The following is a 17520-nucleotide window of genomic DNA, read 5'->3' on the forward strand; positions in this document are numbered from 1 at the left end:
CTGCATGACTCCTTCAGTCCTGGGCTGTCAATTGCAACTGAGGCTGCACCTTCACCAATGGCCTTCCATGGCCTCTCACAGTGCTGAGCCTCAGCTGCTCTGCGTGGTGACCCCTTCATGCCTTCAAAACCAGTACCACTTTACACATTACCAAGTCCAGCCACAGCACAAGGTACAACCTTGACTAGGTTTGGAACACAGCCTCTGTGCTTTCAGAAAACACTTCCCAGAAGATGTCACCTCAATGATGCTGGTCTCTTCTTAATCACCACTAATTTCTTAGCTCCAGCTAACCAGCATCAATAGTCCCAGCAATGCAAAGGTTTTGCTTTAGTAGTTCTGGTATCTTGTTAATCACTGCTGATTCTTCAGCCCCAGCTAACCAGAACCACAGAATCTTCACAACCAAAGTAACAATGGCCTTGAAAAGAGTCTTTAATTTTCCCTCTGAAATTTCACAAGCCAGGCTTCCATCTTCTGCATTGTTTTCAACATTATCTTCCAAGCTCCCACACAACGTCTGACAGAGCTCTTAACACCGAATGGATCTTCTAGCCCAAAGTTCCAAAGTCCTTCCACAGACCTCCCCAAAACATGGCCAGGTTGTCACAGGAATACCCCACTCTTCTGGTACCAATTTGTCTTAGTCAGGGTTTCTATTCCTGCACAAACATCATGACCAAGAAGCAAGTTGGGGAGGAAAGGGTTTATTCGGCTTACACTTCCATGCTGCTGTTCATCACCAAAGGAAGTCAGGACTGGAACTCAAGCAGGTCAGGGAGCAGGAGCTGATGCAGAGGCCATGGAGGGATGTTCTTTATTGGCTTGCCTCCCCTGGCTTGCTCAGCCTGCTCTCTTATAGAACCCAAGACTACCAGCCCAGAGATAGTCCCACCCACAAGGGGCCTTTTCCCCTTGATCACTAATTGAGGAAATGCCTTACAGTTGGATCTCATGGAGGCATTTCCTCAACTGAAGCTCCTTTCTCTGTGATAACTCCAGCTGTGTCAAGTTGACACAAAACTAGCCAGTACACATGATATGTACTTGCTGGTAAGTGGATATTAGCCCAGAAGCTCAGAATACCCAAGATACAATTCACAAAACACATGAAACTAAAGAAGAAGGAAGACTACAGTGTGGATAGTTCAGTCCTTCTTAAAAGGGGGAACAAAATACTCATTGAAGGAGTTACAGAGACAAAGTGTGAAGCAGAGACTGAATGAATAACCATCCAGGGACTGCCCCACCTGGGGATCCATTCTATAAACAGCCACCAAATCTAGACACTATTATGGACGCCAACAAGAGCTTGCTGACAGGAGCCTGATATAGCTGTCTCCTGAGAGGCTCTGCCAGTGCCTGACAAATACAGAAGTGGATGCTCACTGCCATCCTTTGGACAGAGCACAGGGTCCCCAATGAATGAGCTAGAGAGAGCACCCAGGAAGCTGAAGGGGTTTGTAGCCCCATAGGAGGAACAATATGCACCAACCAGTACCCCCTGAGCTCCCTAGGACTAAACCACCAACCAAAGATGGTGGGACTCATGGCTTCAGCTGCATATGTAGCAGAGGATGGCCTAGCTGGTCATCAATGGCAGGAGAGGCCCTTGGTCCTGTGATGGTTCTATGCCCCATTATAGGGGACTGCCAAGGCCAGCAAGAGGGAGTGGGTGGAGTTGTGAGCAGAGGGAGGAAGGAGGGGGTAGGAGGTTTTTGGAGGGGAAACCAGGAGCAAGGATAACATTTGAAATGTAAATAACAAAAATATCTAATTAAAAAAAAGAAAGAAAAGAAAAGAAAAGAAAAGAAGAGAAAATCATCTCACAAGAGGATGGCTAAAACTTTTAACCTCAAGTTAACCTGATAGCCATGATAGTTCTAATGTCTTCTGAATTGTTTTTGCCAAAGTTCTACAAGATCAAATAAAGGCAAAAATGAGTGCGTATAAAGAAAATTTTAGTATGAGACTCAGAATCATAGGAGGCCCTGTGGTTTGAATGAGTTCGTCCTAGACGTACATGTGTTATAGGCATGGTTGCCAGCCTGAAGATGTTGTTGCTGGAATTTCCTCTGTTGGAGCTGTGAAATTTTCAAGAAAGGCAGTTTAATACAAAGAAGATATTCGATTGGTAACTTGTCATTGAAAGCAATATTTGCACCTTAGCACCCCCAAAGGCCAAGGAACCATGGTCTGAAAGGTAAAAAGTCTTTTTTTTTTTAAAAAGAACAAATCTATTATAAACTGTATGTTTGAATTTTAAGTTATAGTTTGATTAAAATTTTAAAATTTCTTTTATTAATTACTTTATTTGTTTACATTTCAAATGATATCTCCCTTCCCGGTGGTTACCCCTCCACAAATTCCCATCCCATCCCCCCTCTTTCCTCTCCCCTTTGCCTCTATGATGGTGCTTCTCCACCCACTCTCCCACTCCTGCCCCAATGCTCTAGCATTCCCATATTCTGGGACATCTTTTCATTGTGTGTGTGTGTGTGTGTGTGTGTGTGTGTGTGTGTGTGTGTGTGTGCACTCGCGCGCACGTGCACGATCATGCATGTGTTCACACACAGGAGCCTATGTCAGAACATTCTTGTAGGAGTCCATTCTCTCATTCCACCATGCGTGTCCCAGCGTTCAAACTTATGCTTGGTGGCAAGTGCCTTTATTACTGAGCTACCTCACAACCCCTTACTATTTGATTAGAGACTCAGGAAAGGAAAAGGAAAGAGCAAAATGAGAAGATACTGAAATTCATAGAATTGAAAACAAAGACAAAGATAACCCAGTGGAAAGACAAAGAAATAAAAGAAAAGGAAGAGTTGATTATACAAACATAAAATAATGACTACACAAAATTGTAGAAAAATGCTTTCAAATAATGAATAATCTCACATTACGTCTCCATAAAATACTACTTGCAAAATTGCTTAAAGCAAGATTTAAGCTGTAAAAATGGACATAAATGATATTAGTTAATTGATCTGAAGTCAAGAGCTCAGATCAAGAGCTTGGATCCACATTGTGGTGATCTGATTCCTAAAATATGACAAAGATTTAAAGAAAGATAACAAACTCCCAGGAGAAATGACACACTGCTCCAAAGAAAGGAGTTGACTCTTAAAATACCCTACTAGGGAGATGTGTAAAGCGGAAACTTAAGGGTTCTTTGGAAAGTAGTTTTATTGGATGGTGCTTTGCTGGGACAAAACATGAAGGAACATTTCACTGATGCAGACACAGGTGAAAGGATATTCTGCTAAAGCAAGCACGTGAAAGGACACATGATGGATTCTTCACTAACGACATGCATGTATTGGACTGCCTTACCTTGCATAGCTGAGCTCCATTTGTCAGGACTCCATAGAGATCGATCCTGACTCTACTGAACTAGATTGCTAGTGTATCTGTGAAGTATTTTTGAGTGGATAGAGTTTCCACTGCTGACCTGTGAACTGAACTGCTGATTTCCTGACAACACAGACAGGATTTGCTCCAAAGAACCATTTCTATACAGGTCCACTCTCCCCATATCCTTTCTTTTTCACTCCTATGATGGGTGGTGGGCTAGAAGGGAGGTTAAAGTATTTAAGAACCATCATTAAAAGTGAGCTTTGAAAAAATTAAAGTTACAAATGTGAGCATGTGAGATGGCTCAGCAAGTAGAGACACCTGCCACCAGGCCTGGTTGACCTGAGTTCGATCCCTGGGACCTGCATAGTAGGGGAGTGCCAGACTTTGTTTAAATGTTCTTCCGAAAAGGATCACCTGAAACAATGTTCATGCATTTCAACCCCAAATTTTGTTGCTTCTTTATTTAAATGTTTATTTTTCTCCCTAGCATTTGTGATGTATGTCCAAAAAATTTTTCAACTTGTTTAAGATTCCCTTTAAGGTTCAAAAGTCATCTAATCTACTTCCACAGGTCAAATCAACTATGCTGATCACCATCTTCCAATCCTTAAATAACAACCAGTTTTCTTTTACAGACAAACTGTTACTGGCTATCATGGATACATAATTAACATGATATTTTCTTCCTCAGCCATCTAAAGCAGACTTAAAGGATGCCTTCCAGGACTAAATTCCTCAAACACCCTTGCTTTTCTAGGATCATAAGCAGACCATTGCAGGCTTAACATTTGCTATTCACCCTCTGCAGATACCCCACGCTGGGGGTCTGTTCCTTTGTTGTAATTACCCTACAGGTTTATCCCCACAAAAGAAAAGGACAGTGCCTGCTGCCACAGATCCAGCAGAGCCAGTTCCATCTCCTGAGACCTGCAGACAACAAAGCTGCCTTCCTTCAGACACTTCATCTGACTGAAGACTCCTGAGACACATGCTGAGATCCAGAGACACGCACTGAACCCCACCCATAGAGGACAGACTTGGGACCTTCCAGCTACAGATGAACTCTTTTGCCAAAGTCAAATGGCTACTGAACTTGGGGGAAGTTACATGATAGTAAGGAAAATATGATGTTTATCTAGATTAATCAAATGCTGTTTAAAACTGATGTTATTACCCTCAGACTGTACTACCCATGGAACAGTTAATTGATTCAATGATCCCTTGCTTCTCCCCAGCCCCCCAGCCCCCTCTTAATCCTCCTTACCATGTCGTCTGCCTCCGTGAGTGGCCCTAGCCCTGTGGTGGGCTGGACGCTGGACCCCATTTTGATCCACAGGCGAGGACTGATTCCCACAAGCTACTCCCTGGACACCACATATGCTCTGTGTTGTGTGCATTCCCACAAGTAAGCAGCTTAATATGGAAAACTATATCTAATACATAACCCATCTTTGATAGTTGTCCTCTGACATAAAGAGACATCTCAGAGTTTTTCGCAGACATTTTTCTATGAAATAATGACACCTATTCTGGTTCCTGGAAGGAATAATTCTAAGAGAAGACAATTGACAAGAAGTCTAGGCGAGGCTCTGGCCCAAGGCATGATAAAAATGCAATACCTCAGTTCAGGAGGAGATCAAGGCCACACTGTTAAGTCAACACTCTAAGGGATGGGGAATATTTTTCTTGGGGAGATAAGGTAGGGGAAGGCATTCAGGATGCTGTTCCAAGTGAGCACCTGTTTCAATGCTAGGTCTAAATGAAGACCAAATGCCGAGTGGCCAGCACAGAACACAGGCATTGCCAGCAGGCAAGCACAGGGCCATGCAATACAAACAAGAACAGTGGTCATTGTTCTGATGAAACGGGACCTTTGAAGCCAGATTCTGGCCTGACTGAATGGCAGAGGCTTTGCCAGCCCAGAAGACCTGGAGAGCAGTACCCAGCTGTAGTTCTGTATGCTCGCTCACTGGTGCCTTTGGCTTGATTCAGAAGAAACTCTCTCTGTTTGTTCTAGCAACCTGTAGTTGTGGTTGGGGTATGGAGGAAATGGGATTTCTACCCTCTTGAGTCTTCTAGAGAAAGTGCTCCCCATTGATTCTGGTGGAGCTTGGGTTGCTGCAGACTTCTTCAATGAGGATAATGAGGATGGCCTGGGATGTGTTAGAAAGGCTAAAGAAAGATACCTTAGTATAGTGATAGAATGAAGGGTCAGCATAACCTGGAGGCAAAAAGGTCCCTACCATGGAAAGAAAGTATGTGAATTACAAGCATGGTACAAATCTATGTCTTTCAGAGCCCTGGTTTTTCTATTTGTATTTTTGTCTGTGGCTTTGATAACACAGCTGTCTAAAAAATGTTTCTCCACCTGATTATTACAATAGATTTAATTCCAGAACACGACTGTTACATAACAAAGAATCAATAGGTTGGAGGGGAAATAAAAAAGTCACACAGTTTTAAGCTTTGTGTCCCTTTGTTTGCAGGGAGTCAGGCATAAATGAGCATTTGCTGCTGGGCTATTCTAGGGCATGGCTCATATCCTGTGCCTTGGGCATGACAGAGTCTGTGTTTATCTTTTATTACCTGCTGGATCCCCCTGGAAAGAACCTCCTGGAATTCATCATTCACTGCCTTTGTAAGAAGTCTACATATAAATGCACCCTGAAGCCATTGCTGAAGGGAGTGTGGATGCCACGGCTGATTTATGTAAGAAACAGTTGACATGACCGACGAAGGGGACCTCGCACAGGAGGTAGGAAGCTAAGAATCAAAATAGTATTTCCCAAAATATCGACAGTGAAGGTTTTGATGACTGCAACTTTTCTGAGCATCAGTGGGAATGAGGGCACGGTGGGTTGACGTGTATGCTTTCGGGAAGTTTGTGAAGAAGTGTCCTGTTTCGCACAGTCAGTTTTTAACAACTGAACACCTTGGAGCTTGCATCTAGTGAAGTGTGCTTAGTTTGAGCAATCACTTACAGTAACTTCATTAGGCACCAGGGTTTAGAAGAATAAACACACCATAAAATTTTATTTCAATCTTGGTTACTAATGAGAGAATAGTCTGTGTGTCTTAAAGCTTATTTTGTCACATTCTTAGTCTTTGTAAGAATGGCTTTGGGGTTAAATGATTAAAGGGGTTAAATGATTAAAGGTGAGAAGTAACTGTGTGTGTGTTTGTGTGTGTATGTGAATGTGTGTGTGTGTGTGTGTGTGTGTGTGTGTGTGAATTTTGTTGAAACCCATTACGTGTTAGGCAGTGATAGAACTCAATGAGTCAGGAACATAGTAAAGAAACCAGTTGTGAACATGCTTCATTTAGGACCATTTCTTCATGTGTATGGAACCAAATCTTTAGCACTGTATTTTCAACAAAACATTTTTGGAAATATTACAGTGTGTCTTTGGAATTAAGTTTCTGTTAAGAAGAATGAAGCTTTTCTGTAAGCTAAATTAAGGAAATCTAATTTGAGAAACAGACCTACTATGTGTAAAGTGCCTGAGATGATGACATAGAGAGAACAGACAGGATCTGTGCTTTCCCATCCAGTGAAAGAAGAGATAAAGTCGGTGTGAGAACTGTGCATGCTCTACACATGATGAATATGAGCAGTGGGCTTTGGGACAGAGATGGGGATGAATCTACTTTCTACACAGAAACCGGCCAAAGCTGTGCAAAGCAGGGAGAGTCACTGAGTAGGACCCTGCAGTGTCATGCCATGGGAAGAAAACGCCGAGTTTGGGTGTGTACTTGTAGAGAACATGTTTCTCTGAAAGTGAATTTTACATGGTGGTTCAGGAAAAGTGAGTGGGACTGACACAAATAGCATCAGCTTCTGGACACATTCATTCTTACATTTCACTTCCCTAGGCAGGAGCTTCATGCTCTGCTCTAAGTCTGGAGAGGCACCGTGTTTCCCACCCCAGCTCTCACTATTTTGGTTTAAGAGTCTAGTTTCAGCTTCTATGGAAAGTATTATGACCTACACAATAGAAAGTGTCTAGAACACATGTTGATTGGTTAATCTTAGGAAGATCAAAATCAGCAACACAGTTTTATTGTTTGGTTTTCAAGAAAGGGTTTCTCTGTGTAGCCCTGGCTATCCTGGAACTCATAGACCGGGCTGGCCCCGAACTCAGAGAGATTCACCTGTCTCTGCCTCTTGAGTGCAGGCATGAAAGGCATGTGCCACTGTTGATTGGTTGCAATATGATTTTAAAGCACAGTTTTTAAGAGACAACCTTTCTTTGTGAAAACACACACTCACCATTTTTCCTTTCTCTTTCTCAGAGATAACTATGTAGCTCAGGATAGCCTCATATTTTGCACTATTCTTCTTACAGTGTCTCAGTAGTGAGATTACAGGCATGCATCACTAGGCTGGACTTTGAAAAATCCTTGGCAATTTGGATAGAAGGTCTTATTTCATAAACACAATAAAGCGCCACCACCCTATAGCAGAACATATAATCTTCACTGAAAAGCCCTTGTTCATTGTTTCAGATGTGTGATTATAATCTGAGGAAGAGAAAGAAATCTGAGAAGGGGACAAAAGACAGAGGGTGACATTCTTTTTTCTGTTAAGTAAGGGTTAGAGCAGGGCAGGCTTTTGCCTCCCCACTAGACACTTGACATGAGCAGCAGCATGAAGTCAAACCAAAGCACGGCAGCTGAACAAAGCCTCCACCAGTTTGGATGGGCAGATGGTGTGTGTGCAGGAATCCCTTAGGGTGGATTCTTCCCCAACCCAAACACACTCTGCCAGGATTGTCAGTGACACAGACTGTTATTAGTCTTAGTTTTTGGTGCCAAGAAGCCACACATTCAGCCAAATTCTTAGCAGTTGTGATCAGAAAAAAACATCAAAAACATGATTTTGTTTCTTTGTGTGCTACATACCTTTGCACAATTGCACATGTCTATTTTTAGCCATTAAAGACAATATTTCAGTTATTTAGTTAGTATGCTATCTCTCTCTCTCTCTCTCTCTCTCTCTCTCTCTCTCTCTAATTATAGGCTGGAACACCTTCTCTTATAACATTTTAAGAGCTCCTGTGGATTAGGTCTCATGTTTTTATTTGCAATAGTTTTTAAAATGGTATCTTTCTGACAGTTCTATAACAGTCCTAGCATTTTCTTCAACACACGTCTTCTAGCCTAGTATCATACACATATATATTACATGCTGCACATATATTTAATTTCTTATACATTATTTTTTCCCTTTTTCCTACATGTATGCTTGTATACTGCATGTGTTCCTGGTGTCCCAGGAAATCAGAAGAGATAGTTGGGTCCCCTGGAACTGTATTTGCAGTTGGTTGTGAGTCACCATGTGGTTGCTGGGAATCAAACCTGTGTCCCCTGGAACATTGCAGCCGGTGCTCTTAACCATTGAGCTATCTCTCCAGATTCCATTTTTACTTTGGGAAATGTAGTTTTTGAAAATATCCCTGCTGTCTTTCTGCTCATAACCAAACCTTTACCTTCATTTCTTTTATGCACATGCATGTATTTTTAGTTATAAAATCTTAATTTTTCTGGTTTCACTTTACGCCCTGAAAACATTGAATAAAATCAGCAAAAGTGCAGGGAATCAGTTGAATTTCTTGCTGTCTTTCTTACATTATTATAATTATATTAATATATATTATATATATTATATATTATATATCATACATTGTGTGTATATATATATATATATATATATATATATATATATATATATATATACTTTATTTCCTTCCTTTACCTTTGGCCTTCATATTATGAGAAAAAACAAGAGAGTTCAGACTTTTGGAAAATTTTCTTTTCCTTCGTTGAAGTTGTTATTTAGAGGTAATTTCCAAGTACAGAATTTGCTATTACATATTTTATTTGCACTATTTTCAGAGAAGCCATGATATGATCGACAGCTTGTTGGACTGGACATACCATCATCTCTCTACCCTAGATACATTCCTGGCATGTACAGTGTGACAGTGCTTAGGCAGAATGGACTAATTATTGTCATGGTCATTAAATCTGAGTAGACAAACATGTAGATTAAAGATAGCTGTTCTAATGATACTGAGAGTTAACAAAACTAGGTAAGAATTCAGAAAGGGTATTATACAGTTTATTAATTAAAACGAAGATGCTAGTAGTAGTTAGCTTTATGAGCAGGTCACAGAGGTAATAATAGTCTGTAACTTCCCATTTGAAAATGAGGTTGCTCACATGACACAGTGATTCCACTACAGACTTTACAATCAAATGCATGGCATCTGTGTAGAAGGACATGAACCCCTATGTTCATCTATGGTAGAAGGACATGTAAACTCCTGTGTTCATCTATGGTAGAAGGGCATGTGAACTCCTATGTTCATCTATGGTTGCCTTAGTTGCTTTTTTATTGCCATGACAAAACACCATGACAAAGACAACTTATAAGAAAAAGTATGTAAGTTGGGGACTCATGGTAACAGAAGGTTAAATTCCATGACCATCACAGCAGGAAGCCTGGCATCAGGCAGGTAGGCAGGCAGTAATTATCGGCGCAGCAACTGAGAGCTTGCGTTCTGATCCATAGATATGAGGCAGAGAGAAAATTAATTGGAAATGGCTTGTGCTTTTGAAACCTCAAAGCTCACCCGAGTGACACACCTCCTCCAGCAAGACCACAGCTCCAAATCCTTCCCAAACAGTTCCACCAACTGTGGGCCAACATTTAAGTATGTGAGTCTTTGGGGGCCATTCTCATTCAAACCACCACAGTGGCATTGTTATTATCATTATTTTATTATTATTTTGTTCATATGGCTCATACTGCAGCATTGTTAATCATAGCCAAGATGTTGAATCAACCTAAGAATTATCAATGCATAAACAAAGAAAATATGTATATATATATATACATATACATATATATCTACAAATATATATTGTTATATAGTACACATATAAACATATATATATTATATATGTTTTATATTATATATAAATTATATTATATATATAATATATATTATATTATATATAATATATTGGTATAAAATACACACATACACACAGACACAGAATTCTACTTAGACTAAAAAAAGAAATTATGTCACTTGCTACAACAAACATAAACCTGAAGGATAACATAGTAAATGTAAGAAGTCAAGTATAGAAAGACAAATGGCCTTTGTACATGAGTGTAGAACTTTGAACTTATACTAATGGAGACTAAACTGGTAGGTACCAGAGTGTGGTACCCATAAACTTCTGTCAGGAGATGCAAAAGTTCAGCTAGACAAGTAGGAATAAATTCAAGAGGCTTACTGTACATTGTGATGGCTACAGTTAATAAAAATAATTGTAGGTTTGAAGACTGCTAATGGAGCAGATTTTCAAATGGTCTAAAAGCAAAGGGTATGCGAGATATGCAAATGTTAAATGGCTTGATTTAGCCATTCTCCAATGTATACATATATCAAAGCATTATGTTTTAAATGGTAAAATTGTATGATTTTCCTTATTAATTTAACTGAAGATTCAGAAGAAGATATATAAATCATCTTTTGTAACCCCTTCCCTTCAAATAAGCAAATTAATCATCCTTGATTGGTGCTGGCACCAGGGAGAAGAGGATTCTTCTATAGGTTCTTAGTCTTATAGCTATTCTACTTTTAATAATTTAAGTATTTTAATTTAAAAGTGGACCCAGAAGGAAATTTGATACAATTTTATTGGAGCTTGAGTGCACACAATAGTAAAAAAAAGAACAACAAGATAGTTAAGCTGGAGATCTGCCAGAAGGGGAGAGATGGATAGAAGGAAAAATTGCTTCCTGAGTTAGAGGTCAAGAAAGCAGACAGGGTTAGAGATGACATCATGAGCAGATGCACAGGGAGAGTGGATGTCTGAGAAAGTGAGAGCATTTGGAGGTCAGGGTGAGCTGGCTGGAGACTGAGGGTGGCATTTGGGAAAGGGAGAGATGAATAAAGTAAAAGTTGTAATTTCATGTCTGCCATCTGTAACAGAGATGGGAAAGGGAGAGATGAATAAAGTAAAACATGTAATTTCATGTCTGCCATCTGTAACAGAGGGGCCACAGCAAAGCACATACAGGATCAGTGGTTAGATGTGTATGGAACAGTTCATAATTCTCACTGGGGCTAAATAGTTAATACATAGTAGGAAGGAAGGAAGGAAGGAAGGAAGGAAGGAAGGAAGGAAGGGAGGGAGGGAGGGAGGGAGGGAGGGAGGGAGGAAGGAAGGAAGGAAGGAAGGAAGGAAGGAAGGAAGGAAGGAAGGAAGGAAGGAAAGAAAGAAGGAAATAAAGGCATCAGGAATGAGGAAAGTAGTTGGAATAGATAAAGGTGGGTTTTATTTAAGAAAGGGTCAGATGTAGAAGCTCGAAAACCTGATGAGGCTGGATTATCCTGGGCCTCAGAGAACTGTCATGTGAATTTTCCTAAATGTGACGGAGAGTCACGCAGGACGCTTCAGCAGAACAATAGTGTGATTACATTGTGATTTACTGAGGTACAGGAGGAGCAGCCACAGGAAAGGACAACGTTGTAGAGACCATGAGGAAAGACTGTGGGGACTCAGGTAATGAAGGATTAGTAGTGGAACCACTTCTTATTTACAAATTTTATTATTATTATTATTATTATTATTATTATTATTATTATTTATTAGATATGGGGTCTTCTTAAGCTGTCCTGGCTGGGCTGGTACTGACTGTGTGGCTCAGGTTGGTTTCCAATTCACAGAGATCTAACAATCTCTGCCTCCCCAAAGCTGGTATGCAAAGCCCATAGCAGCAAGCACCGCAGAAGTACTTGTTTTGAAATCATGAGCTCACTGCAAAGAAACACCATGCTATAGTAACTCTTTGGACTTTGCTCTAGGCTGCTCTCAAGATTCCATTGGTAGATTGCCAGTGGCAATGGACTCACTGTAAATGGGGCAGTTATTAGACCAAGTTGTTAGAGTAGGAGTCTTGGGCCAATAGTGTACATGCTTAGATGATCTGAATTTAGGTTTATGATGTGTTCCTATCAATATTCCTCCAGTCAGTATTTTTCATGTTTTCCTCCTCCCTTTCCTTGACTCACATATTAAGATGTCTAGAACCATATATCATTTTTTCTCTTTGACATATTCTTATAACTTTGATGACTATTGATTCTTGAATCCAGTATTTGTAGAAGAGATTAAAACTTGGTGACTTTTTCGTTGTTGTTGTTTCACTTGCTTATCTTTTCATGAGCACATCATCAATACAATATAGAGAGCTTGGTAAATGCTTTAATGGTTTTGCCTCAAACCATGAATGTTGTATTGGGGCCTTAAAACAGGTTTTTATTTATTTATTTAATTATTTATTTTTAAGTATTGACCTTAAAAAGGTAACTTTTAAAGAAAATTAAGAGTAGATGAATAAAACTAGTGATATTTAGAACTTAAATAACACTAGTGGCTATACTGAGATGGAAATTTTTAGGTTAAATTAGGGTTTGCATTTAATGTTTGACAGGATTTCTTTAGGCTATGTCTCTTTAATTTTATCCAGGCAGCAAGCTGAAATTCACAATGACAGACATATTACACCATAGGAGCAAAGTTCAAAAGAGACAGTGTGTTGAATAAAATAAGAACTGGGAAATGGATTATAATACAGAATGACCTTCATGCCCAAGAGATGAACATCTGATGGATAAGTTGTCTCTTTGTGTCAACTAATCAACACAGAATTGCACACCTGTGCTTATGCTCACATCCTTACGATGTGAATTTCCTCATACTTTCTTCAACTCAAATGTCACCTGGTTGTGTAAAGACTCAACTAGTTAAATAGTATACATGTTCATAATAATAGTGAAGGGGCAGAGAGTAGGTATATATTCTTTTTTTTTTCCATTATGCCTTTTAAAACCATCTATTGTTTCCTGGCCACAATTTCCCTCTCTCCTCTCCTCTGGCCTCTCCTCTTACCTCCCCTGTGTCCCAGATTCACGCCCACCCTCCACCTTCCCTCATAAAAGAAGAGGTCTTCAAGGAACATCAAGACGTTGAACACCAAACAAGACATAACAGGCTACAATAAGAGCATGCATGTACCATCTCATGAAGGCTGGACAAGGCAACCAAGCAGGAGAAAAAAGTGCCCTACAATACAAGTAGGCAAGGGTCAGGGACAGTCCCTGCTCCCATTGTTAGGACTTCCGGAAGAACATCAAGCAGAGTATCTAGAGCAGACCCGTACAGGCTCTCTGATATCTGTGAGTTCCCATGAGTCTCAATCAGTTCATTCTGTAGGCCATGTTCTTGTGCTGTGTCCCTGACTCACTCACATGGTTCATCTTTTCTCAAGATTTTATTTTTATTTAGGTGTATGTGTATGAGTATGTGTATGTGAATGTGTATATGTATACATATATGTATGTGTTTCTTTGCCTGTTGAGGCCAAAAGTGAGTGTCAGATCACCTGAAACTAGAGTTACATGTGGTTATGAGCCATCTGAAGTGGATGCTGAGAATTGAACTCATGTCCTCTGCAAGAACAGTTCTGCAGCCCTGTAATGTGATTTTAAATTGTTATCAATTGTGTGATAACAAGGTATTTTGAGTATCGCTTGTCTTTCAGTGTTGCACTAAGTACTGTGCTGGGGGGAAAAAAAGGGGCTATCACCATCCAGTGTGCCCAGAGGGCCTGCAGAGTCATATAGTCCACAGTTTTGAGAGAGCTGAGAAACTTTTCTTCTTCCTTCCTTATCTTTTATGCTAAATATGCTCCCAACATTTAAAAAACACGAGAAGTGAAATAGAAAGGAATCCGTTTTTCAGGAAGATGTGGGCCAGGAGATATGAGTGAGGCAGTTGGGGTGAATATGAACAAAGAACAAGGATTCTATCTGTCTGTCTATCTATCTATCTATCTATCTATCTCTCTCTCTCTCTCTCTCTCTCTCTCTCTCTCTCTCTCTCTCTCTCTATCTATCTATCATCTATGCATATATCTATCTGTCATATATATATATTCATCTATCTACATCTATCCTATAAAACATTAGGATAAAGCTGAATTTTTTTTCTATATTAGATAAAAACACAAAATGAATCCTTGTTTCTAGAATACTTTGGCAATGTGTAGAATTGACAGTTCTGGGGCGATGCTTTGACAGGCTTTGGGCAGATGGAACCACCGTCAGGTTCTCCCTAGAGGGAGCACCTGCCTCTGTTCAGTCTCAGTCCACTGGTTCTGTCTGTTCTCTGTGGCACTAGATTTTGCTGTCCCTGACCTAGGGCGACCTACGAATATTTCATTATTCATATTTTGAAAGACTTCCACTGCTTTGAAAACACTTTAATGTCTGCACTACATTGCAAGAGTCTGTCTGGATCATGTCTTATTTTTACATTTTTTGATTTTGGCTTATCCATAGCAGGTATCACTACTCTTTAGAGCTTCTAGTGACATGAACTCAGACAGTTTTAACTATTACACAAGAAAAAATATTACTGAAAAGGAATATGTGTAGGTATATGTATATACATATATATACACATATACATACATACATACACACACATACATAGGAAATAAAACATGTTTTATGAGTTTAGTAGATCACATTATGTAATAGGAATGGAATTTGTTTTAGATCAAGTGTTTGACTGGGACAATGAGGGAAATATCCTCCCAAAGTGTCTTAGGTTTGATTTTTTTCTTGCCCATCAAAATGACCTTGAGCAAATCACCTAGTCCCTGTGTGCCTGTGATGGAGGTGATAATAAATATTCACCTGGTAATATCACAAGAACTATGTATTAGAAGGATTTTCACCAAGACATCATTCATACTGTAGTTGAGTGCAAATTCAAGATTAAGGAAAAAGTTTTCTACTGGTGTGGGACAGTGCACAGTTCCAGCAAATTTGTTTCAGTTATTAGAGCAAGGTCTATAGTCTGATCACCATAGTATAGGATAGAACTCAAAAGATAGAATCAAACTTATTTTTGTTGTTGTTGTTCAAGACAGAGCTTTTCTCTATATCCCTAGCTGTCCTAGAGTACATTATGTAGACCAGGCTGGCCTTAAACTCCAAGATCTGCATGCCCCTGCCATCTGAGTACTGGGATTAAAGGTATGGACCACCACACCTGGCTAAAATGTATTACTTAAAAAAAAAAACATTGTTTTCATGCTTGCATATATCTGTATGAGGGTGTCGGATCTCCTGGAAGTAATGCTACAGTCAGTTGTGAGCTGTGATTTGGATGCTGGGAATTGAGCCTGGGTCTTCTGGTAGAGTAGCCTGTGCTCTTAACCATTGAGCTACCTCTCCAGCCCTAAAATATATTCTTTATCAGAAACAACTCCTCTCTGTTAAGAGAAGTACCTTGTTGGGTACGATGCATGCACCCCGGTATTCCTGGGACTCATATGGGCGGATTTTTCAGGTTGGTACCTCAGTCAATTACTTCTGCTATGTCACAAAAAAAAAAAATTATCTTGGGCATTTGGCTCTTGGGAAGAAGAATTGGACCTGGGATGTTCAGAAGACATTTAGGGGAACTTCACTTTCCATGCATTATTGTGGCCTTGAAGTTTTCTCATCTGAAAACCAGAGAATCCTTACCTTAAGAGTTTTGCCAGGAAATTTGTACGGCAATGTGCTCAATTTAGCATGTTGTAACTCTCTTGTTTATTCAGTTGACATTGGAGTTTGCAGCTGGAGGTGTCTTAATTTTGTTTCACATGGTTCTTTCAACCTGTACATCAAGAGGAATTCCTGAGGGGCTCAGACTAAGACCAGTGTGAGGCAGCTCAGAGACCAGTGAATCTTTTAAAATAGCACTTCTGTACAATATCCACAATGTCTATGTAAAGGCATTCAAAAATAAAATTATATATTCCTGGACAAATAATTTTGGAAGTAAGCCTACATCCAATATCACTGCTTTATCTTATCAAAAACATACTGAGAAATGTATGCAAATATTTGAAGGAAGCCCTAAACTATTAGGAAAAATAAAGTATCATATAGTAGTCTATACAATCAAATGTAAGATTACCTGAAGTGAAAAGACTTCAGTGTTTTGATAAGTCATAAAATTCCAAGAAGGGACTATCAATAAAACACATTACTTTGTGTGCGAAACTAAGAATTGTTAAAATAAAAAAAAAAACGTTTCATGAAATATATACTCATCTAGTAACAATAATCACAATTCATCAAAGTTACATATTGCCATTCCCTCTTTCATCTTCACATACTTGAGTGGTTTAATGATAAATTGGTATAGCTCAGCATGCAGCTGCTCTTGATATGTACTTGTATGACTTCCCTGTATATGGGACCTGTCAAAACGTGCTCTTTAAAAATACAGCAGCTCAAAACATTTAGAACAGACTTTGCCTTTACTTTCTCACTTTTCTCTCACTTCAAGTCAAAATTTGCTGCTGGCAAACACACACACATACATACACACATACACACACAAACACACACATACAAACATGTACATACATACACACATACATATACATATGCACATACATACACACAGGCATACATATACACACATACATACACACATGCATATATATGTGTGTGTATATATATATATACACACACATATATACATACATGCATACATATACACACATACATACACACACACACACACACACACACACACAGAAACCCTAAAAACACAAACACTAGGTAAAATTTTCTTTCCAGTGATTGATTTTGTATCCCATGCTTGCACAGGTGACTGTTTCTATTACCAGCAATTGGGGACCCTTGCCAACTTCCTCAATGCCTAACTCCCTGCTTGAAAATTCTTTTTATCCTGTTTTTTACTTTATTTTTTATTAGATATTGTCTTTATTTACACTTCATATGTTACCCCCTTTCCTGGTTTTCCCTCCAAAAGCCCCCATCCCCTTCCCCTTCCCTCTGCTCACCAACCCATCCACTCCCGCTTCCTGGCCCTGACATTCCTCTATACTGGGGCATAGAACCTTCACAGGACCAAGGGCCTCTCCTCCCATTGATGTCCAACTAGGCCATCCTCTGCTACATATGCAGCTAGAGCCATGAGTCCCACCATGTATTTTCTTTGGTTGGTGATTTAGTCCTAGAGAGCTCTGGAGGTACTGGTTAGTTCATATTG

General features: G+C 39.7%; 1 protein-coding gene and 1 long non-coding RNA gene across 3 annotated transcripts in view; one reads left to right on the plus strand and one right to left on the minus strand.

The window, feature by feature from the left end:
* The window catches only part of 4931428L18Rik (RIKEN cDNA 4931428L18 gene), an 81579-nt gene that overhangs the window by 29291 nt on the left and 34768 nt on the right, over positions 1-17520 (minus strand). The gene's annotated exons all lie outside the window — the stretch shown is intronic.
* The window catches only part of Lgsn (lengsin, lens protein with glutamine synthetase domain), a 28445-nt gene continuing 16837 nt past the window's right edge, over positions 5913-17520 (plus strand). The window contains exon 1 of one of the 2 annotated variants that reach the window (XM_030254460.1): positions 5913-6112. Coding sequence is in view for 1 of the 2 variants with exons in the window: in NM_153601.1 (NP_705829.1) it covers positions 6083-6112 (30 nt within the window). In the remaining variant the exon portion in view is untranslated. The remainder of the gene's footprint in view (positions 6113-17520) is intronic. The other variant, NM_153601.1, reaches the window with a different exon arrangement.

This window comes from Mus musculus, chromosome 1 (genome assembly GCF_000001635.26).
Source record: "Mus musculus strain C57BL/6J chromosome 1, GRCm38.p6 C57BL/6J".
Lineage (NCBI taxonomy): Eukaryota > Metazoa > Chordata > Mammalia > Rodentia > Muridae > Mus > Mus musculus.